This window comes from Leopardus geoffroyi, chromosome A1 (assembly GCF_018350155.1).
Source record: "Leopardus geoffroyi isolate Oge1 chromosome A1, O.geoffroyi_Oge1_pat1.0, whole genome shotgun sequence".
NCBI classification, from domain to species: domain Eukaryota; kingdom Metazoa; phylum Chordata; class Mammalia; order Carnivora; family Felidae; genus Leopardus; species Leopardus geoffroyi.
Window position 1 is genome coordinate 35,748,611 of NC_059326.1, and position 24,148 is coordinate 35,772,758.

The 24,148-nt window shown below is 40.1% G+C and overlaps 1 protein-coding gene across 5 annotated transcripts in view; it reads right to left on the minus strand.

Annotated features, from left to right (window-relative positions):
* Nucleotides 1-2,125: 2,125 nt before the first annotated feature.
* DIAPH3 (diaphanous related formin 3) overlaps nt 2,126-24,148 on the minus strand; it is a 510,352-nt gene continuing 488,329 nt past the window's right edge. For 4 of the 5 annotated variants that reach the window (XM_045478449.1, XM_045478414.1, XM_045478433.1 and 1 more), the window contains one exon: nt 2,126-5,689. In XM_045478449.1, the coding sequence (XP_045334405.1) occupies nt 5,427-5,689 (263 nt within the window). In that variant the 3' untranslated portion in view covers nt 2,126-5,426. The remainder of the gene's footprint in view (nt 5,690-24,148) is intronic. The other variant, XM_045478422.1, reaches the window with a different exon arrangement.

Genomic DNA, 24,148 nt, shown 5'->3' on the forward strand with positions numbered 1-24,148 from the left:
TTGTATGAAATTATTTCCTTTTCTCTTGTTGTTTTTAAGGTTATCTCAATTTTTGATAACTTAATTATTATGTCTTGGTGTAGACTTCTTTGAATTCATCTTGTTTGGAGCTCTCTGTGCTTCCTGAAGCTGAATGTTTGTTTCCTTTCCTAGGTTAGGGAAGTTTGCAGCTATTTTTTGAAATAAGTTTTCTGCCCCTATTCCTCCTCTCCTTGTGGGACACCTGTAATGCTAATCTTAGAGCACTTGATAGTGTATCAGTAGTCTCTTAACATATTTTTTTCATCCTTTCCACTGTTCAGTTTAGATGATGTCTACCACATCACTGACCCGTCCTTCGGTATCCTCTGATTTGCTGTGGGTTGCCTTGTATTTTTCATTTCAGCTACTAATTTTTTGCCTGTGATTCCTTTCTCACTTCCTATCTTTTTGAAGTTTTCACTTAATTCATCCCTCTTCTCTCAAGTCTGGTGAGCATCTCTGTGATCATTACTTTGAATTCTTTATTAGGTAGATGGCTTATCTTTGTTTAGTTCTTTCTCTGAGGTTTTGTCTTATTCCTTTGTTTGGAACATATTTCTGTGTCTCATTTGTCTGGCTCTCTGTGTTTGTTTGTATGTATTATGTATATCAGCTGTATCTCCTGGTCTTGCAAGGAGTGGTCTTGTGTAACAAAGTGTCTGTGGACCCAGTAGATAATCCCTCTGGTCATCAGAACCAGGCTCTTCAGGGGTGTCTCTTGTGTGGGCTGTGTGTGCCTTCCTTTCATGACTGGGCCATGACTACTGTAGGTGCCCTCGTGAGTGGGGCTCACCCCCAGCCCAGCTGACTGCAATGACCAGCTGTAACTACTGCAGGCACCCTGCTGGACAGGGGTAGCCCTCAGTGTGGACGACTGAGAGGCCTGGATGCAGCTGTTGGTGTGCTGGTTGGTGGGGCTGGCTCCTTACTTTCCTGGGGCAGGAGCTGCTTTGGAGGGGTGCTGCTTCTGGCTTGGGCTGCTTATCAGTGTGGTGGGTGGTAGTTGCTTTTGGGGAACACCATTCCTAAGCAAGGCTGCTAGCTGGGTACGGCGAGGCAGAAACTGTTTTGGAGAAGGGCCTGCCGGGGCGGTTGATTGGGGTAAGGTTTGGTCCACAGGGGAATGTGGAGACTGGAGAGTATTAGGGCTGCTCTTTCCACTGTCAGGCTGCTAGGCTGAAGGAGGACAGGAATCAAAAAAAAAAAAAAAAAAAGACACCCATCTGTCTAGCACATGACCGAAAATTAGCCAGTAAATTTCTTTGAGGAATAACCCAGGAACTTCTCAAATTGCTGCCCCTGTGCTGGGTTTTAGAGTGCATGATAGAGTGCCCTGACTCTTTAAGAGCAGATTTTCAGTTTCCTACAGCCCTCAGGTCGTCCCAGAGTTAAGCCTTGCTGATTTTCAAAGCCAGAAATTAGGAGGGCTCCTCTTCCTGGTTCAGACCCTCATGGGGGTGGTGGGGGTGGGTGAAGTGGAGGTATGTGTCCCTGATGTGGGATTTGATCCCTCTGCTCCTCAGGAAGGCCCTCCTGCCTGTGGGCCCATGTGCTGGCGGGGGGGAGGGGGGGTTGGTTCACAACTGTGTCTCTGCCTCACCTGCCCTTCTCAGTGTCACTCTTTATGTCTTTGGCTGTGGAATAGCTATTCTACTAGGCTCAGGCTGTTCTCAGAGTGAGTCGCACCATATGTAGTTGTAGCCTTGATGCTTCTGTAGGAGGAGGTGAGTTCAGTACCCTCCTACTCTGCCACTTTCCAAATCCCAAGACACCATCTCCTTGTACCCATTCTCAAAGGCAAAGGTCTGTTTAGGAATAATGAACTTTTATGGGGAGATTTGGATTCAATTTTGAAATACCATCCAGACTTTGTGGTTCTTTGGCAACTTCATGTGTTTTGCTAAAGAGTAGCTCTTAGAGCAAAATGACTTAACAGTTTGGCCCCAGGACATATTTTAAGAACACTCAGGCCTGGCAAGGACATAGAAGAGCTACTTTTAACAACTGACTAGACAAAATTGAATATGGTTACACTGCCAGCTTACCATTCCTGGATTTCAAAAATTTTAACAATTAATATGAAGAAGAAGAACACAAATGCCACTTTTTGAGGTTCAATCAAATTAGCAGTTTATTTATTAGGACCTATTACTTTCCAAAAGTTACATAGTCTGTACAAAAAGTGGCACAAAAGTAACCTCGAAATGTGCTCCTGGCCCACCTGTGCTTAACCATAAAGGAGGGTTTTGTTTTTAACTAGGAAACTCAGATCCACATTGGATTGTATTTTAAAATAAGAACGGATCAACCCAGGCAATAATCATTTGTGGCTAAACTAACATTTTAAAGTCATTACTGAGTCCTCTTTTTGACTAAATAGTGTGGTAATAACTAGAGTTTTGGAGAAACTTGGTATAAATAATTGCATTTGCTAGATTTACCAGAAAATGTATGACATAAATTATTGAACCATCTACTTCCTCATATAAACTTTGATACATTTTGTTTAAATATCTAAATGTTAACAAAGGACATACATGCATATAGAGTGGTCCCTCCATGCCTTCATTTCTGGTTTAACTTTCCATGGTTTCCCTTACCTGTGCACAGCCATAGTCTGGAAGCAGATAATCCTCAATGTGACATACTGTCAGAAGGTTATAGTAGCTTAAAACTACACCTGCAATGCTCACCTCACCTCCTTTCATCACGGAGGCATTTTATCATCTCCCGTCATCACAAAAAGGAGGAGTATAGTACATGAAGTTATTCTGATAGAAGCTACATTCATTCATATAGCCTTTTATTATAGTGTATGGTTACAATTATTCTATTTTAGTATTAGTATTGCTGTTCATCTCTTACTGTGCCTAATTAGACATTAAACTTTGTATAGGAAAAAGCATAGTCTATTTAGGGTTTGGTACTACTTGCAATTTCAGGCATCCCCTGGGGAGGATGTCTTTGAATGAATCCCCTGAGGATAAGGCAGTGGTGGGGGGGGAGGGGGCTGCTGTATGATTGGATTGCCTCCCTTATTTATAAATCACTTCAAATATCAAATATATGGGAAAACTTGTTAGCAGCAGGTCTTTGCTTTTGCACAACTCGTTGTATTTGAGTGCTTACTTGTCTGTGTGTTTCTGCCAAATTCTTTACGCTGACCTGAGAGGGGGTGGGAACCCAGTTGGGGTTTGTCACTAGCCTGGACGAACATCCTTGTCAAGGGTGCTGACCTGTGTTTTGGCTTCACATTTACCTGCAAATTCAAAAGAATAAACTGTTTGCTCAGAAACATGAACTTGTACCTCGATGTCTAGTTTTCATCTAAAGTTGGCTAAAGGAATAATATGGATTTAAAAACCCTAATCATACCCCCCTGCCCATTGTTGAAGGAGCATTTATCACTGAAATCTCTGCAGCAGAAAATGAGCTGTTTCTTGGTTGGCTCTTACCTCTGTCTACTCTTTTGTGTTTCCCTCTCCACATCTAAACAGTCCCCTATCCAGGCCTGATCAGAACAGACTCCCGCCAGGGAGGCGGAGGGAGTGGGGCCCCTGACCTGCAGGAGGCCGGCCCCTGCTGGTCCTCCCACTAGCTGGCTGTCCTTCCACTGCTGCAGACAGGTGCTGGGGGGCTGACTGCGTCTGTTTAGGACTTGCCTGCATTTCTCGGCCCTTGGGGGTCTATGTCATCTTCACTTCCCTTTACTTGCCAGGCTGCTTCTCCCTTGTGGCTGCTCCCTGACCCAAGTTTCCAGAGTGTTTGCATGCCACCTGTTATGTCCAAACTATCTGGCTGAATTTCAGTTTTGCTTCTGAAAAGCCCAAGTGTTTGCAAAATCATGTTAAGAACTGATCGTCAGAATTCTTTTCTTTCACTTCTTTTCTTGCTGTTAGGGTCCTGTCTGCTAAAATGTGTAAATGTCCTTCACCTTTCTTCATTGTTAAGATTTGTTTTCAGGAAAATATGCATTTTGCCCTCTGGGTGCAATTTCTATTTCAGCCATACACAGGAGAACAATTTATTCCTGCATAGGCTGTGGATAACACTCTGTTCCCCAATGTCTATAAACAGGGCCTGGTTCATAGTTCTAATTAATTAACTTTATTAACTTGGAGCTGAAAGGAGGTGGCAACTTAAACAAGGAAATAAAAAGCAGTGGACCTCGCCAGACCGGTTCCACATAACTGCTTTTTAACTGAAGGTAAAAGAGCAGTCATTTATTTACTGCACATAATAAAGCAAAATAGATGCTTAGATAGACTGCATAGCACAGGCTGTTTCCACAGAATATGCTAACGACAAAAACACCCGATTTTTTCATTTAGTGCGAGTAGCAAGTTTATTTTCTTTTGTATAGGATTAAGAGTTAATTCAGTGCCCCAAATGAGGGAAAATTGCAACATATGCACAGGAAACTTTCCTTGAAACACTTTAGATCTTTGTGAAACTTATTGATTGTCAGATCAAAGAGACTGTAATTTCAAGTTTGTTCACAGAAAAAAAAAAAAAAACACAAAAAACTTTGTTACTTGGGAAGTTTCAAGATGCTACTTCCTGAGAGTCATAATAACCAAGGGGAGAAATGCTCTCGCAGTTAAGAGTTTCGGCAGCACTCTAACACCATGTACATCTACTTTATACAAAAGCATGTGCATTTCACGAAGAGTGCATACACTGCTAGTACATCATTTTTGGAAATGTGCTCAACGGCCTTATAGTCTCCTGCAGGCTCTAATTAACACGAATTCAACAATGATAATAATGAGCTTACATTCATTTCCTTACAGCTCTGTTACATTCAATTTCACGTTTCTGATGTTACGTTGATAGCATGTAGATCCCAACTAAGGAGAAACTTGGGCCTATGTTAAATGACATGCATGGGAAATATATATATATATATACACACACACACACACATTATACACACATATATGTGTATGTATATAATATATAAATATATATATTATACATATACACACACACCATATATACATGCATACACACACACCAAGAGTTGACATTATAATTTGATATTCATTAATGCTAAAAACAGGTAAAAATTACAGTGACTTAATAAAATGTATTCTCTTCAGGACACATTGCTGAACACATGGCTACCTACCTGTTCTCTAAAGCATTAGGTATAATTTAGCCACCAAATATAGAACACATGAATACCAGGAGACAAGAAAAGCATTAAAACCCATTACAATCTTGAATAAGCCAAATCCTCAAGTACATAGAAAAAGCATTGCAATCATGTAGTTAGCTTTATTTTTCTAATATATATCATAATTTAAACTATATAAAGTCACTTATATAAAAAGCATTTTTTCAAGTGTTATAGCTTAGAGCATGGCTTTATATTTGGCTTAATCATTTTTTACCAGTTTAATTTATAAAGCTCGTAATCTTGCCAGCAGGGCTTCAACTTCGGGAACAGATTCGTTTTTAGAAACAGAGCCAAGAAGTTCCATTTCCTTTTTTCTGTTGCTTTCTACATTACAGGCTTCCTTCTTCTCAACTGCCTTGATCCTCTCTGTAGACGTATGAGTGTCTAGATTATAATTAAGCTCCTTGGCGACTGGAGTCCTCGTTGAGTTGCAATTGATATTGTAGTGTGAACGTGACCCTTCTGTCAACTGCACTTTCTGATTTTCTACAGTAAGGAAGAAAGAAACATTAAACTTATCACTGTGATAAGCAAGGACTGTGCACATTAACTTAAAATAATTATTCTCAGACAAGTCCTCTTAGATAGACTAAATTAAAATATTCAGCAGAGACAGGTAGATTGAAAATAAATACACATAGTTTAAGAAGAAACTAAAATGTAAATAGACAACCATTTCATTAGCACAAATGCCGATTTCCTTCTGGTCTCTGCTCACATGCTATCTAAATAGAGAGGACTCTTCTGACCATACAACTGAAATAGCGCTGCCCCTTTCCATCATGCATCCTTCCTCATTTTTTCCTTCACTGAACTCCTAACCACCAGACACATCATATATCTGTTTACTCGTCCATTCTCTGTCTCTTTACTAGAATATAAGCTCCAAGACAGCAGGGAGGTGGTTCGAAATACTGCTTTAATGTCAGTGCCTAAAATGGCTCTGGAGCAAAGTGATGCTCAATAAATATGCGCTGGGTAAAGAAATTATCTCCAACTCTATGACCCAAGATATACCTTAGTTGGAATAATAATGAGAATTATTATTTTTTAAAAAAACAAAAAGGAAAGTTTATAATAGGACTGTAAAAAGTCAATGACTTCCCTTAAAAGAAATATTGCATTTGGGAGGCAAATTGTTAAAACTTCCTAGCAAATCTACATCATAATCTGTCAAATACACACACATATATTTATACAGACATGTATACATACACACATACATATTCTTTTATTGGTAAGTGACTGAGCCTGACGTAGAAGGCTATAAGGAGAGAGCTGCAGTAGCTAATGACTAAAAGGCTCTGGCTGATTGACTTTTGCAAGGAACACGAGATTTTCTTTTAATTAACTGACTCTCCTATTGTACAACCTTATGAGTTAGCTCTCACAGACCTCAACACTTCTAAAAAACAGACACCCTCAATATTCATGTAACCTTGAACGGGGCTTGAAAATGGCTTCAACAAACTTGACATGACATTTAAAGTTTTTTGGTTATTCGCTGAGAGATGTTCCATTATCCCAATAGTAATGACTTTGGAGCACAAGCAGTCACTCATGACAGTGTGTTTTATGTGAGTGCTGAAAATTCCAACCGAAAACAGCTTGTACATTAAAAGGTGGCTGCTGAAGATATTTACTGCACTGTCATTTCCTGACCAGGGGCTTCCAGTGATGGATGAGTATTTTACACACTTTCTTGGACAATCTCAACAAATTTTAGAAGTATGATCACCTTTTAGCTGTTGGAAGAAAATAAATACAGCTTTCCTATCACCTTCTCTATCAGCTGGGCAATCGTTACTCAAAAATAAAAATCTAACAGAGCACTGATTTTCCTAGAGCTATTTATGCTTTGTAATTTATAAATTATATAGTTCTTTAGTTATATAATTAAATATATAATGTACATATTGTGTTTCTAGTCAAGAGGACAGAGGACATACTATTCCTGCAGTTCCCATGATCACACAAATTTATTTATTTTTATGGTATCCACCCTCCTGTCCCAGAATGTCTGAAAACTGCATTTGTAGCTAAGTGTAAATCTTTGGTCAGCTTACGCTCCTTTCTCCAGATGTTCCTATCTTTTCTTGTCATTTGGTTTCTTGTAAACGACTCCATCATGACGATATCTCCAATGAAGTAGCTGGTATCCTGCTGCTGGGCAACTCTAGCTCCATTTTTGATGGCAAACAAGAGATTAAGTTGGCTAAAATATGGGTGTGTAATAAACACAAAATATCCCCATACCTTCTCTGGCTACAATGTATCAAGCCCAATTCTATATGTGGCAAAATGAAAAAGGGGCATAGGGTTTTAAGAGAAATCTGGATTGAAATCCAAGCTTCTGCTTGGCTTTAACAATGGAACTTTTTGTGTCTCAGGTTCTATGAATCAACCTTAAAGAGTAGTTGTAAATGTTAATGGAAATAACGTGGGTGACACCAATTTCAAGATACTCGTGTTTCCCTTCTATAAAAGCTTCTTAAGGGATGCACCTACCCCCCAAGGCTGACCTGTCTGAGTTTCCAGTGACCGTACCAGTGAGGCTTGAAATACCATTTTATTACCAGCTTGCGTTTACATAGCACCTTTATTTATAAAGCATTTGTTGTGCTTTAAACATAACCACCCTCGTTTTATAGATTGAGAGGTAAAAGCAAAAGGAAGTTAAGTCATTTGCTTAGACTGAGTTACTGAGTAAATCAGTGGCAGAAGCCAAATGCTGTCTCTAGAGATACTAAGGCTGTCTTAAACAAATTTGAAAAGCTTTTTGCCAAGGAAAAGTGCTAAGTAATTCAAAGCTAAGTTTCATAATAATCATATCCTGTACTTATACTTCAAAATGCTTTCTGTCACATTTAATTCTCTCAACAACTTTGTACAGCAGATAGTAGACCCATGTAAACTACCTCCGAGCAGTATGTCCAAGGTCACACATGTACTCCTTTGCTTTCTGGGTCTTGCTGAAATTCATGACCATGAATTTCAAGTATGACCTTAATACTACTGCAGTTCCCTAGTCCATTTACTCTTCCATTCTCCTAGACAAATATTTTACACCTTCTCCTTTCTTATCAACTGTCCAACATGTTCTCCTTCACTGCCATTTAACTCATTCATAGAAGCAATCAGAAGAGAACTCCCATAAGCTTCTGCCTACCCCTACGATCTACCTACTTCACGCACATACACTCCTCTCCTTAGGATCTTCTCTGCCCCCCTCTGAGGACAAATCTTCACAGTGAACACCACATACTACTGTCACTTGTCTATTCACCGACATTCCCCCCTGCAGCTTGTCCTCTCTCTACCATATTGGAAACGTTACCTTCTTCATGTGATCATTCCCCTCAGCATACAAGTATGCTGTATTAAACCCAATCTTTAGAGAAAAAATATATATATTTGACTCCACAGTCTCCATTTACTACCTCAATTGTTGACTGCCTTTATAGCAAAATACCTCAACAGAATTGCCCATTCTTACTGTCTCACTTCCTCTCTTCCTATTTTTCTCTTGAACCCACTCCAATCATGCTTTTGACCCTTTCCTCTTCTAAAACAGCTCTTGTCAAGGTCACTAATAAACTGCGTGTTGCTAACAGCAAGGACTGTATATCCACTTGGATATTTTGGTCCTCTTTGACTCCATCTATGCCAGATCCAAGGATGAAATGCCTAGCAGAGCCTGGGCTTCTCTTTAACTGTTTGCTCTTTGAACTTCTTCGGAGGCTTAGGTGGATAACACTGGGTGGGTCAATGCAGGCAAGAGCATTTCCACCCCTTTAAGAAAACCCCAAATATTATTTTGTTCCTGCAGCACACCCATAGGTAAGAGAAAAACCAAGCTGGCATTTAACTCCTCTGTGGTTTCAGGAGGAGAATCTTTTATGAGAAGCAACAGACAAGATGATACAAAACAGAAAGTGACCATTCCTGAAACCACCAAAGAAATAAAAAAGAAAGTGCACAAGGGCTTCTTTAAGAATGAGTTTATAGCTCGTAGATAACAACTCTTCACCCCAGCCCTCACATTTACATCCTAGTACCTCAAGAGCCTTCATGTGGGACCAGAGTTTCTTTCTTTTTGCTTTGTCCCCAGTCATGGGAGGCCCAAACTGTGGAACTGAGGGAGTCTCATCTGAAATCCCAAAGCTGATAAAGTTGAGACGGAGAAGTCTCCCATCACACTGCAACTAGAGAAAATGTTAGCAGGTAGAGGAAGCCACCGAGTTGGACGTTCACTTTTGTTATAATGTTGATTCAAAGCCAGGTGTCTTTTGGCATTACTATTATTTTAAAGTCTACTATTGGTGGCTTCATGTGGGCTGAACCACAGATACAAATTCCACACAAAAACATGCACTTCATTTCTACATGGTTCGCTTTGAACATCAGGGGCATGCCACAACCCTTTAATTTGGACAGAGCTCTATATAGGTGATCAGAGACATAAAATAAATTGTAATTTGAAGCTGGTGGGCTCATATCCTTTTCCTATGAAATTAGACTGTTCCAAATACAAGATGATGCACTTGGACTCTTTCAACGAAAGACAGGGCTGGGGTATCAAGAAAAAAAGTCTTTTCTCTATGCCATCAACTCAAGTCCTTATGAGTACACATTTTTAACGTTTATTTATTTTTGGGACAGAGAGAGACAGAGCATGAACGGGGGAGGGGCAGAGAGAGAGGGAGACACAGAATCGGAAACAGGCTCCAGGCTCTGAGCCATCAGCCCAGAGCCCGACGCGGGGCTCGAACCCACGGACCGCGAGATTGTGACCTGGCTGAAGTCGGACGCCCAACCAACTGCGCCACCCAGGCGCCCCACGAGTACACATTTTTAAACAGAAACTAAAAATATGAAAGCAAAGCAGAATGATTGCTTAACTCCCCAGAGAGAGGGAGCTTGTGCTATTATTTTATGAATCAAATCCAGGGCTTACAAGATGTTACAATTGATGTTTGTGAAGGGAAGTATGATATATCTAGGACTATGGCCAACATCCAGGGACATTGGTGATTATAGTACAGATGGCAGGGACCAGCTGCTATTCTTAGTAGTAGGTCAGTAAGGGAGTCTAATCCACACACCTTGTTTTTATGTTTCTGTGGAAATAAACAGTGTGAGAATACATGCTATTTTCCTTTAAGACAAAACTCACTTATTTCGATATGATTCTCACCGTAAGAATTGATTCTGGAGTTCGACCATGGATTTTTTTTTTTTTTTTCCCCTGAAACTGAATGAAAAGTTAAATACAGAGAACCCACTGGACTTAAACAGGAGAATAAAAGCCCTAAACTACATTTAGGGGTGGATCTCACATGACCTTTGGTGGACTACAGATTCGGAAGACAAAGAAAGATAAACAAGCCCAAAACAAAAAACACCCACCATTCCTGAGCTAATTTTTCCATTGTTTCTCCAGTAACACAAAAGACATGGGAAACTAGGAAAGTTGCTGACAAGAGACTGAACATAAATATATGCAACGTGGCCTTCAAAGGAGGAAATGTTTCAGCCAACAGTTGTTATGCTGCTTATGCTGAGGTGAGGCTGAGTCCTGGCTGATGGCCCTTGGGGAAAACCCTCTCAGCTGCAGGAAATATCAGTTATGGTTTAGAAAGAGGTATTATTCCCTTTAAGTCGGTATTGATCCCCCATCACATTGTGGTTCTAATGGGCACTGGCTTCTTAGAAGTGCCAACTCTCAGATGAAATATAAAATTGAGCTCCTGCCTTTTGTGGTCACTGGTGAGCCTGTGGCAGCTTTGACAGGAGGAAGAATACAAAACTCTGGTGTCCTAAATTGACTGCATCTGTTTAGTCTTCCTGAAGTTTGGTTTCTCTTCACAGTTCTTTACCTTTTGCTCCTAACTATTACTTTGACCTACTAAGTAGCTGTTTGTTTCACCCCAGAAATGGCTTTACTTTGGTGAGAGAAAAAAATAACCCATAAATATAATTTTTAAAGCACTACTGGGTGTACATGATAGTAAAGTGTGTGACAAATATATGTTTTTAATCTATGCAATAACTGAAGTTAGTGCTGGCCGCCAGCAGCCCATATCCCTGTGGTGTTTCTTACCGTTGATTTACTGATGCTATAAATAATTGTCTTCCCTTAGTTTCATTTTGCTGTTCATTTTACCTTTTGTATTGAAAACGTGTAAAAGTGACAAAAAGAGCAAAAGGGCATTTTGTATACAGTCAAAATCTTTTGGGAGTGCCAAGACACTCTTACTGAAACCGATTATGTAGAAACAAAACAACAAAACAGTTACTCCCCCAATTCACAAAACAGACAAAGACAATGATAAATAAAGGATATCTCTGGATTGAGAAAATAATTGACACCTGTTAACAAAACATGTCCAAACTGGAGTCACTTGTGCTGAGCCGCACATCAGCAAACCAAGACTTATACCTAACCTGATTGCAGTTTAAGCTTCACCTATGAATGTAGCTAAAGGTTACCAATCAATCTGGAATTTTCTGGTTAACACTAGTGAGGTAATCTGCCCAATCGACCCTTTCGGTCCCCTTTCAAAGGAAGGAGGCCTCGCCTGAAACAAAACACCCTTTCCTTGGTGACCCTCTTTCAGCCTGCAAAAGTCTTCCATAGCTTCCATAGTCTTCTTATAACTCATCGAAGCTCCTTTCTACGTTCTAGATGGGATGCTGCCTGATAAACTGTTGACTAAAGCCAGTTTGATCTTCAAATTTACTCAGTCGAATTTTGCTTTCTAATAGATTTGGTGGCAGCAGTGGGTTCTGAACTGAACTTCTGGGGGCTTTGGAAACAACCAGAAACACAGGAGCAGTACCCATGAACATTTCTGAGTCCTTTCTTGCCATTTCTGAGGGCTGTAAATTCCTCTTGGTTCTGACTTCAGCTCTGGTGCTGGGCTTCTGATCTAATTGGCTTTCCTGTCAGTTCGACATTGGGAGCTGCTGGTAGTTCAGGCCACAATTCTTGTTGACTTGCTGGATACCCCCAGCCCTTGTTTCTGTTCCCAAATCCACATGGGAACTGTCCGTGGCACTCTGCAATTCCCCAGTTATGTGGAGTCCCCAGTCCCCATTTGTTGAGGTCTACTGGTTCAGTACTTCCCCCAGCCCAAGATTCCATGGTGGGAATTAGTAGTGGGCCACACACAGTCTTTTCTTGTCCAGGCTGCAGCAACATCTTTTGGTTACTGCTGGTGTGTTAAGGTGCACAGGTTTGTTGGTCTTGTTTTGTGTAGAGAAAAGCTATTGCTAAAGGAATCTGGGAAGCAGCTACAAAACTGGTGGACAAAAGTCTAGCATTTAAAAGCTGTTAAAGCTCTTGCCACCTAACCCAAGACTCATGTTAGGATAAGTTAGTCATGGGACAGGTTAGATTGACCCTAGGTCACCTGCCAACCTCAATATCTATGCAATGAGGTACATGGCAAACACCACACAACCCCCAACCCAGAGGCACATCCCTTTTAAGTATTAGTTTGACTCCAAGAGACCCAAAGGCTTAGCTTAAAAAAAAAGAAAAAATTAAATGAGCTTTAAATTCCAAAAAAGTTGAGTGTGTCACCTTACAGCACACCTGCTTATTTCATGTCTAAGACTATGGTTATGGAATGTATAAATATCTACGAAAGTGGCAAAATCTTACTAAAGGCAACCTAGAATTAAAATAGCCATTATGGGGGCGCCTGGGTGGCTCAGTCGGTTGGGCGTCCGACTTCGGCTCAGGTCACGATCTCACGGTCCGTAAGTTCGAGCCCCACGTCGGGCTCTGGGCTGATGGCTCAGAGCCTGGGGCCTGCTTCTGATTCTGTGTCTCTCTCTCTCTCTCTGACCCTCCCCTGTTCATGCTCTGTCTCTCTCTGTCTCAAAAATAAATAAAGGTTAAAAAAAATTAAAAAAAAATAGCCATTATGGGGAGCATCTCAATTAGACAAGATTGTTCACTTAAAAAGTACACTTGAAAGCAAGGGTTCCTGAATTAAACAGAATGGGGTACCTACTTTAATTGGTGTGTAAAAACTCCTAAAAGGCTTCAAGATTCTAAACTATTTCATTAAAAAATTTGTTGTTAAAGGCTCATGAAAAATTAAAGACATAAGAGGTACCTAAAACAAATGACGATAAAGCTGACATGACTCCTATCACTCTCCTCTACCTTTCTTTACCTGAGTACTCATGTTCTAACTCTGTCTGAACTACCTTTCCACTCTGAAGAGACTATTAAACAGTTACCTTTACAATAAACCACCCAAGGTCCTGGGTGATCCTTCTCGGGTATCCTTAACTCCTTGGTCAACAATGAAATAAGGGTCATAATTAATAGAATTTCCTAAGGGGAGGATCCCCAAAAGTGTTCTGAAGAATTTAGTCATTATTAGGGCCTACAACCCCAGTCTGCCAGATCCTTATCAGCTTGTGCAAATGATGGTGGGACCTGGCAAAGTCCAAGAATGGACGTGGGAAGCAAAACGGCAAAACACTGAGGACAGTTTTTGAGATGTTTGATTTTCAGCATGGTCCCCTCATGAACCCATAGAAACTCACAAAATAGCAACAAATCTTTTAGTATCTGAACTTACAACCACCGCTGAACACTGAAAGGTCTTTGGAACACAACTGCAAACAAAAGTCGGCCACACTACTGGCCTTACAGCTACAACAGACCCAAAGCCACGCACCTGAGATACTGCTTGGCTGCCCACATTACGCCCTCTAGGTATCTACCATCAGAATGATGGTCCAAGGGTGAATGTTTCATTTGTAATCACCTGGACACTGGAAAAAGAAGTGTACTCAAAGGTCCTATGCAAATTCTTAAAAAAAAAAATTTTTTTTTTAATATTTATTTTTGAGAGAGAGAGTGAGAGCAGGGGAGGGCAGAGAGAGGAGACACAGAATCTGAAGCAGGCTCCAAGTTATGCAAATTTTTAAAAAAAATTTTTAAATGTTTATTTTTGAGAGAGAAAGCACGAGCATGAGTGGAGGAGGGGCAGAGACAGAGGGAGACACAGAATCTGAAGCAAGCTTCAGGAACAGAGCTGTCAGCACAGAGCCCAACATGGGGCTTGAACTCATGAACTGTGAGATCATGAGCTGAGCTGAAGTCAGGAGCTTAACTGAGCCAGCCAGACACCCCTGGGCCATGCAAATTCTTAAATACCAACTCGAATGAAGTAGCTCTTAGGTCAGAAGGTGTTAATTGGAGCCTAATGGGAATATTTTTAAGGCCTTCTCCCCTTAACTAAAATGAAACTATGTACCCAGAAGGCAAGAAAAACTTTCTAAAGCTCTCATAAAAGGATTAATAGGTGGATCAATCTATGATGTCATTTTAGTTACAACCCAATTCCTTGAGGAATTAAAAGCAACTGTCCTTTGGGAGCCCAGGTGGCTCAGTTGGTTAAGCTTCAGACTCTTGCTTTTGGCTCAGGTCATGATCTCATGGTTCTTGACATCAAGCCATGCATCGGGCTCACAATGACAGTGCAGAGCCTACTTGGGGTTCTCTCTCTTTCTCTGCCTCCCGACCCCTCACTCTCTCTCTCAAATTGAATAAAAACTACTTTACAAATCTTTACAAAACCAGAAAAGCAGCTCCAGAAACAATTTAAAGCCCACCTATTCTTTTTACCAATCCCCAAACCTCCTCTATTTATCCTGAAAGACTTTTTGTAAATATTGTAAAAGTTTTGGCCCTAAAAAACAAAAGTTGGGCACAGAGGAACTTACATTCTTTCTCTGTGCCTTTGAAATGTAAATGTTCTACTTGATCCCTCCAGGAATTCTTACCTAGGTCTCTTTAAAATGCCAATTTCAGGAATAAGAACGGCTATGGTTATGGATGGTGGAAGAATTATGGTTATGGTTATGGAAGAATTCATCTCCTCCCTGGGCACACCAAATTTACACCTGTTTATTCCTCCTGAAGAACTGAGGCCTGAATGGACAGCTTCTGCACAAGACCAGATACATAATGCAAGAGATGGAGGCAAAGGGACCTTGTGCGGATTCATCTGCCCTGGGGTACAGAAAAACATCAAAACGAAACAAACCCTGAAGTTTAAAAAAGGCAACTAGAATATAAAGGAACCAGCCCTGAGCCCTGCCAAATGGCAGCAGAGCTACTGGACTCTCTCCAGCTCAGAGGGGCTGGCAAGTGCCACTGTTTATGTTCCTCTTCTACCTTGATAGTATAGATGGGAAGAGTGTCCAGGCTCAATAGCCATCCTGCCACCTTTGGGAGCCCTGGGGACCTAGCCCATACCAGCCCCAGATGGCGTGGTTTAAAAGAACAAGAAGAATATAAAGGATCTACCCTAGACCTTGGCCAAATGTCAGGAGAGCTTTCTGGGTTAAAAGGGTTGGCAAGTGGTATGGTTTTCATTTCCCCTCCTCCTTGATAGTGTGGATAGGAGCAGGGTTCAGGCAGCCTAGCTGATCTATGACCTCAGTGAGCCCTGGGCTCAAAGGTCCACACTAGCCCCAGACATCCCACCAAGGCCACCCAACATGGAACATGTTGGTAAATCCCTGGTCAGCGCTCACTACAGCTTCAGCCATCTTGCCCAGATGACACAGGTACAAAACACCCCGGAACATCCCAGGCCCATAATTTTAGAAGCATCCAACATTGGAGCATCTAAAAAAATACAGCGAATATTAGCAGACAAAAAGGGAGAAATTGACAATAGTAAAATAATACTAGGCGACTTTAACACCCCACTTACATCAATGGATAGATCATCCATGCAGAAAAATCAATGCACATGGAACATTTTCCAGGATAGATCACGTTAGGCCACAAAACAAGTCTCAATGAATTCAAAAAGGTTAAAATCCTATTAAGCATCTTTCCCAACAACAATGGTATGAAATTAGTAATCAATTAGAAGAAAAAAATGGGAAAAACATTGCAGGTGAAACAATATACTACTGAACAACCCATATGTCAATGAAAAAAACCAAAGAGGAAATAAAAATACATGGAGACCAATAAAAATGAAAACACAACGCTTCAAAATCTTTAAGACACAACAAAAATAGTTCCAGGAGGCCAATTTCAAGAAATGAGAAAAAGCTCAAATAACCTAACCTTAAGCCTAAAGGCTTAACCTTAAGTCTAGAAAAAGAATAAACAATACAGAAAATGCATTTAACAATATTCAACATCTGTTCACGATATAAACTTTCAATGAAATGGCCTTAGAGAACATACCTTAACATAATAAAAACAATTTTTGACAAAAACACAGCTAACATCATACTCAATGGTGGGAAACTGAGAGCTTTTCCTCTAGGATCAGGAAAGAGGATGTTCACTGTCTCCACTTTTACTCAATCTAGTACTGGAAGTTCTAGCAATAGCAATCAGACAAGAAAAACTGAAGGGTCCAAATTGGTATGAAAAAAGTAAAATTATCACTATTTGTAGGTGACATGACATGATACATAGAAAACTCTAAAGACTCCAACCAAAAACTACTGGCAGTAATAAATCTAGTAAAGTTGCAGAATACAAAGTTAATATATAGAAATCTGTTGTTTCTGTACACTAATATTGAAGAAAGAGAAATTAAGAAAACAATCCTATTTACAATTGCACCAGAAATAAAATTCATAGGAATAAACTTAACCAAGGAGGTAAAAAAAAACACCCTGTACTTTGAATATTATAAAACAGTGATGAAAGAAACTAAAGATGGGGTGCCTGGGTGGCTCAGTCACCCAAGCATCCGACTTCAACTCAGGTCATGGTTTCACAGTTCGTGAGTTCAAGCCCCATGCTGGGCTCTGTGCTGACAGCTCAGAGCCTGGAGCCTGCTTCAGATTCTGTGTCTTCCTCTCTCTCTCCCTCCCCTGCTCATGCTCTGTCTCCCTCTCTCTCTCTCTCTCAAAAATAAAAGAAACTAAAGATGACACAAATGGAAAGACATACATGCTCACAAATTTGAAGAATCATTGTTAAAATGTCCATACCTCTTAAATTTTTTTAATGTTTGTTTATTTTTGAGACAGAGAGAGACAGAGCATGAGCAGAGGAGGGGTAGAGAGAGAGAGGGAGACACAGAATCCGAAGCAGGCTCCAGGCTCTGAGCTGTCAGCACAGAGCCCGACACGGGGCTCGAACCCATGAGCTCTGAGATCATGACCTGAGCTGAAGTCAGATGCTTAACTGACTGAGCCACCCAGGCGCCCCTAAAATGTCCATACCTCTTAAAGCAATCTACATATTCAATGTAATCCCTATCAATATACCAATAGCATTTTTCATAGAACTAGAACAAATAATCCTAAAATTTGCATGAATCTGCCAAAGACTCCAAATAGCCAAAGCAATCTTGAGAAAGAAAGTATCACAATCCTAGATTTCAAGATATACTACAAAGCCATCACAATCAAATAGTAGGGCACTGGGCAGAAATAGATACACATATCAATGGAATAGAATAGAAAGCCTTGGAATAAAACCATGCATATAAACCTATGCATATGTGTAAGTTCATTCATGACAAAAGCGGCAAGAATATGCAGTGGGGAAAAGACAGTCTGTTCAGTAAATGGTGTTGGGAAAACTGAAGAGCTGTATGCAAAAGAATGAAACTGGACCACTTTCTTACATCATGGACAAAAATAACCTAAGAGTAAATTAAAGACCTAAAGGTGAGACCTGAAACCATAACACTCTCATAAGTAAACATGGGCAGTAATCTCTTGCATTGGCCTTAGCAACATTTATCTAAATATGACTCCTCAGACAAAGGAAACAAAAGCAAAAATAAACTATTGGGACTACACCAAAATAAAAAGCTTTTGCACAGCAAAGGAAACCATCAACAAAATGGTAAGACAGCTATTGAATGGGAGAAGATATTTGTAAATGAGACCTTATACAACTCAACACCAAAAAGCCAAATAATCAGATAAAAAATGGGCATGGGATCTGAATAGACATTTTTTGAAAGAAGACACGCAGATGGCCAACATCACTAATTATCAAGGAAATGTAAATCAAAACCACACTGAGATGTTACCTCATACCAAAAACAAGACACAACAAGCACTGGCAAAGTTGTGCACTGTTGGTTGGAATATAAATTGGTATAGCTACTATGGAAAATAATATGGAGGTTCTTCAAAAAATTAAAATAGAAATACCATATAATCTAGTACTTTCACTATGGAGTATTTAGCCAAAGAAAACAAAAATGCTAATTTTAAAAGATCTATGCATCCCTATCTTTATTGCAGCATTATTTGCAAAGTGTTAACTGACAGAAGAATGGATAAAGAAGATGTGGTTTATATATGCAATAGAATATTATTCAGCCAAAAAAAAAAATGAGATATTGACATTTGAGAAAACAAAGATGGACCAGGAGGGTATTATGCTAAGTGAAATCAGTCAGAGAAAGATAAATATCATATGATTTTACTAATATGTCGAATTTAGAAGACAAATGCACAAACAAAAAAAAAATGCATTAACAGACCCATAAATACAAAGAAAAAAACCTGAAAGCGGCCAGAGGGGAGAGGTTAGGGAGATGAGCAAAATGTGTTAAGGGGAGTAAGAGAGAGAAGCTTCCAGTTATGGAATGAATAGGTCACAGGGATAAAAGGCACATCATGGGGAATACAGCTAGTGGTATTGTAATTGTGTTGTATGAATGTTGTACGGTGACAGCTGGTAGGTAACTTACAATGAGCACGGCATAACCTGTAGAGTTGTCAAATTGTTGTACAGCTTAAACTAATAAAGATTGTATGCCAACTATCCTTCAATAAAAATGAAACACCAATTCCAGGGAGGAAATTCTGTTTTGTTTTTAAATGTTCATTTATTTGTGAAAGAGACTGCACATGCATGCATGTAGGGGAGGGGCAGAGAGGGGGACAGAGGATCCCAAGTGGGATCCTCCACTGACAGCAGAGACCTCGATGCGGGGCTCAAACTCATGAACTTGGAGATTAACACCTGAGCCAAAGTCAGAAGTTTAACCGACTGAGCCACCCAGGAGCCCCTCAGGGAAAAAAATCTTATCAGAAAACAAAGAAACAAAAACAAAGGAGAAAGTATTATTTTAAAACTTAGGCAAATAGATACTTGAGTAGAGAGAAACAGAGTTAAGATGATCGAGGAGTAGGGGGACCCTAGGCTCGCCTTGTCCCTCGAGTACAGCTAGATAATCATTCTAAACACCCAAGATATCAAACTGAGGGCTGAGCGAGAAAATCTGCATAACTAGAGACAGAAAAAAAGGCCACAGCATGGAAGGTAGGAGATGAAGAGAGTTGATTTGGGAGAGAGAAGATCTGTGGGTGCTACCATGGGGAGGGACCCCGATCACAAATAGAGGAGTGAAAGAAAAAGAGAGAATGAGTGAAAGCACGAGAAGAGAAATGCACAAGAAAAACTTCCATAAAACTATTGACTGGGAAAGAGAGAGGGGCTGAATACTGCAAGTTTTTACAAATAGCAGAGTGCAGAGTCTCAAGTTTCAAAGGTCAACACCATCACCAGGGTCTGTGCCTGGTGCTCTGGTGGGAAAGGAGGGAAGAGAACCAGAAGCATGTGGTGTGGTCTCAGGATCCCTTGGGTCACATGGGGAGAAGCAGTTCCCCTGCTTGGAGTGCATTTGGGAGATGTGGCAAGGCCTCTCTGGTGGGCAAAAGACTTGGCATGTGCCGTTGAGCTGTCCCATACACTAACATAGGAATGGGGATACCGGCTGAGGGCAATAAGCCTTGGTGTCGGCTTTCTCCTGAGCTTTACCGTAACCTCTAAACTGCTGCCCTGTCACACAACTTACTTCTGAGACAAGCCAGCATGGCCACAGCACAGCAAGACCCTCCCCTAGAGGATCAGTGTGTGTCTGTGCCGCACTAATCTCTAAAATTTGGAGTTTTGAAACCCAGCCATACACCTGAGATAAAACACAGGAGTGCTGTGCCACCTGGCAGGCAGATAGCTTGGATGCAGACAGGGTGAAGGCAGGGATCTGGTGGAAACTGGGGACACAAGAGGTTGTTTTATTGTTTGCTCTTCTGTGAAGGCTTCCTGAACAGTGGCATTGCAAGCTTCCTGCTGACAGGATTAAAGAGTGGAGTAGACCATCTCCCCTTCCCTCTCCCACTCATCAGCACAGACTGACTTCAGTGAGCAAAACAGTGCCACCTAGTGGAGGCCAGAGCCACTTACACCAAGCCCCACCCCCTTGCACCCTGCAGGTGCATCTCCACTAGGACAAGTCTGCCTGAGAATCAGCACAGTAGGCCCCACCCCCAGAAGACCAGCACAAACCCATCTCATGCACAGTCTATTAATCACAGAGTGTTGTAAAGCTTCAGCTCTAGGAGAAAGAGGATCTAGCTTCCTTTCATGTTGTTGTTGTTTAATAGGATAAAGAAAAAGCAATCTTTAATTTTTTTTAATTTTTAATTTAATTATTTTATTTTATTTTTAATTTTTTTTTCCACGTTTATTTATTTTTGGGACAGAGAGAGACAGAGCATGAACGGGGGAGGGGCAGAGAGAGAGGGAGACACAGAATCGGAAACAGGCTCCAGGCTCTGAGCCATCAGCCCAGAGCCCGATGCGGGGCTCGAACTCACGGACCGTGAGATCGTGACCTGGCTGAAGTCGGACGCTTAACCGACTGCGCCACCCAGGCGCCCCAATTTAATTATTTTAAAAATGTATTTATTATTTTGTGGATCTAGCTTCTTTTAACAAGCAGACCAAAACATACCTAGGTTTTACCTTCCTTTTGTCTTTTTTGTACCTCTTCTTAATATAGCTATTACTCTTAGAAGGAGGGATATAACAGGCTTTCCTAACAATGACACACAAAAAATATGACAGGAGGAATTTACCCCAAAAGAACAAACAGGGGGGAATAATGGCCAAGAATTTAATCAATGCAGATATAGGTAAGATGTCTGAACTAGAATTTAAAACAACAATTTTAAGGACATTAGCTGGGTTTCTAAAAAGCGTAGAAAACATCAGAGAATTCCTTACTGCAGAGATAAAAGAACGAAAAACTAGTCAGGCCAAAATTAAAAATGTTATAACTGAAATGCAAATCTGAATGGATACCATGACAACGAGGATGGATAAAGCAGAGGAATGAATCAGTGATACAGAAGATAAATATGGAAAATAATGAAAAGAAGAGGGAAAGAAAGGTATTGGATGACGAATGTAGACTTAGGGAATTCAGTGACTCCTTAAAGTATAATAATATCCATATCATAGGAGTCCCAGAAGATGAGGAGAGATAAAAAGGAGAAGGTTTGTTTAAGCAAATTATAGCTGAAAAATCCCCTAATCTGGGAAAGGAAACCGGCACTGAAATCCAAGAAGCAAAGAGAACTGCCACTAAATTCAACAAAAGGTGGCCATCACCAAGATGTATCATAGTCATATTCACAAGATACACAGACAAGAAAATAATCTTGAAAGCAGCAAAGGAAAAAAATCTTTAACTTAAGAGGGAAGACAGATCAGATTCACAGCAGATCTGTCCACAGAAACTTGTCAGGCCAGAAGGAGTGGCAGGATATATTCGATGTGCTGAATGGGAAAAATATGCAGCTAAGAATACTTTATCCAGCAAGGCTGTCATTCAAAATAGTAGGAGAGATAGAGTTTCCCAGACAAACAAAAACTAAAGGAATTCGAGACCACTAAACCAGCCCTGCAAGAAATATTAAAGGCAACTCTTTGGGGTGGGGTGGAGGGGGGAGATCAAAAGCAACACAGACTAGAAAGGAACAGAGAACATCACCAGATATCCCAAGTTTACAGGTAACACAAAGGCACTTAATTCATATCTATCAATAATTATTTTGAATATAAATGGAATAAATGCTCTAATCAAAAGACACAGAGTATCAGAATGGATAAAAAAAAAAACAAGACTTATTTATATGCTGTCTACAAGACTCATTTTAGACCTAAAGCCACCTGCAGGTTAAAAGTGAAGGGATGGAAAAGCATCCATCATGCCAGTGGATGTCAAAAGAAAGCCGGAGTAGCCATGCTTATATCAGACAAACTAGGTTTCTTTTCTTTTCTTTTCTTTTCTTTTTTCTTTTCTTTTCTCTTTCTTTTCTCTTTCTTTCTTTCTTTCTTTTTCTTTCTTTCTTTCTTTCTTTCTTTCTTTCTTTCATTTAATTTTGAGAGAGACAGTGTGAGCAGGGGAGGGGCAGAGAAAAAGGGAGACACACAATTTGAAGCAGTTCCAGCCTCTGAGCTGTCAGCACAGAGCCCGACGTGGGGCTCTAACTCATGAACTGCAAGATCATGACCTGAGCCAAAGTCAGATGCTTAACTGACTAGCCACCCAGGCCCCCCAACAAACTAGGTTTTACATCAAAGACTGTACCAAGAGATGAAGAAGGGCATTATATCATAATTAAGGGATTAATCCAACAAGATCTTACAATTGTAAGTATTTATGCCCCCAAATTGTAGCACCCAAATATATAAATCAATGAATAACAAACTTAAAGAAACGCATTGATAATAGTAGGGGACTTTAACATCTCATTTATAACAATGGACAGATAATCTAAGCAGAAAATCAACAAGGAAACAATGGCTTTGAATGACACACTGGACCAGATGGACCTAACAGATGTATTCAGAACATTCTATCCTAAAGCCACAGAATACACATTCTTTTTCAGTGCATATGGAACATGCTCCAGAATAGATCACATACTGGGCCACAAATCAGCCCTCAGCAAGTAAAAAAGATTGAGATCATACCCATGAATATTTTCAGATCACAACACTATTAAACTTGGAGTTAACCACAAGAAAAAAATTTGGAAAGACCAAAATACATGGGAGTACAGAATTACTAAAGAATGAATGGGTTAAATGGGAAATTAAAGGCGAAATAAAAAAGTACATGGAAGCAAATGAAAATAAAAACACAACAGTCCAAAAACTTTGGGATGCAGCAAGGTGTTCCTAAGACGAAAGTATAATGCAATACAGGCCCACCTCAGGAAGCATGTCTCAAGTACACAACCTAAAATTACACCAAAAGGAGCTAGAAAAGAAGCAGCAAATAAAGCCTAAAGCCAGCATAAGAAGGGAAATAATAAACATTAGAGCAGAAATAAATGATATACAAACAAAGAAACAAAAAACCCCAGTAGAACAGATCAACAAAACTAAGAGCTGGTTCTTTAAAAGAATTAATAAAATTGATGAACCCCTATCCAGACTTATCAAAAAGAAAAGACAAAGGACCCCCAAAAATAAAATCATGAACGAAAGAGGAGAGATCACAACCAACACCACAGAAATACAATTATAACAGATTATGAAAAATTATATGCCAACAAACTGGACAATCTGCAAGAAATGGACAAATTCCTAGAAACATAAAAACTACCAAAAATGAAATAGGAAGAAATAGAAAATTTGAACAGATCCATAGTAAGCAAAGATTGAATAGGTAATCAAAATTTTCCCAACAAACACAAGTCTAGGCCCAGATGGCTTCTCAGGGAAATTCTATCAGACATTTAAAATACCTGTTCTTCTCAAACTGTTGAAAGAAAGAAAGAAAGAAAGGAAGGAAGGAAGGAAGGAAGGAAGGGAGGGAGGGAGGGAGGGAGGGAAGAAAAACTTCCAAACTCATTCTCTGAGACCAGCATTACCCTGATTCCAAAACCAGACAAGACCCCACTAAAAAGAAGAATTACAGGCCAATATTCCTGATGGACATGGATGCAAAAATTCTCAACAAGATACTAGGAGGTCAAATTCAACAGTGTATTAAAGGAATTATTCATCATGATCAAGGGGGATTTATTCCTGGGATGCAGTTATGGTTCAATATTTGTAAATCAATCAACATGATACACCACGTTAATAAAAGAAAGGATAAAAACCACATA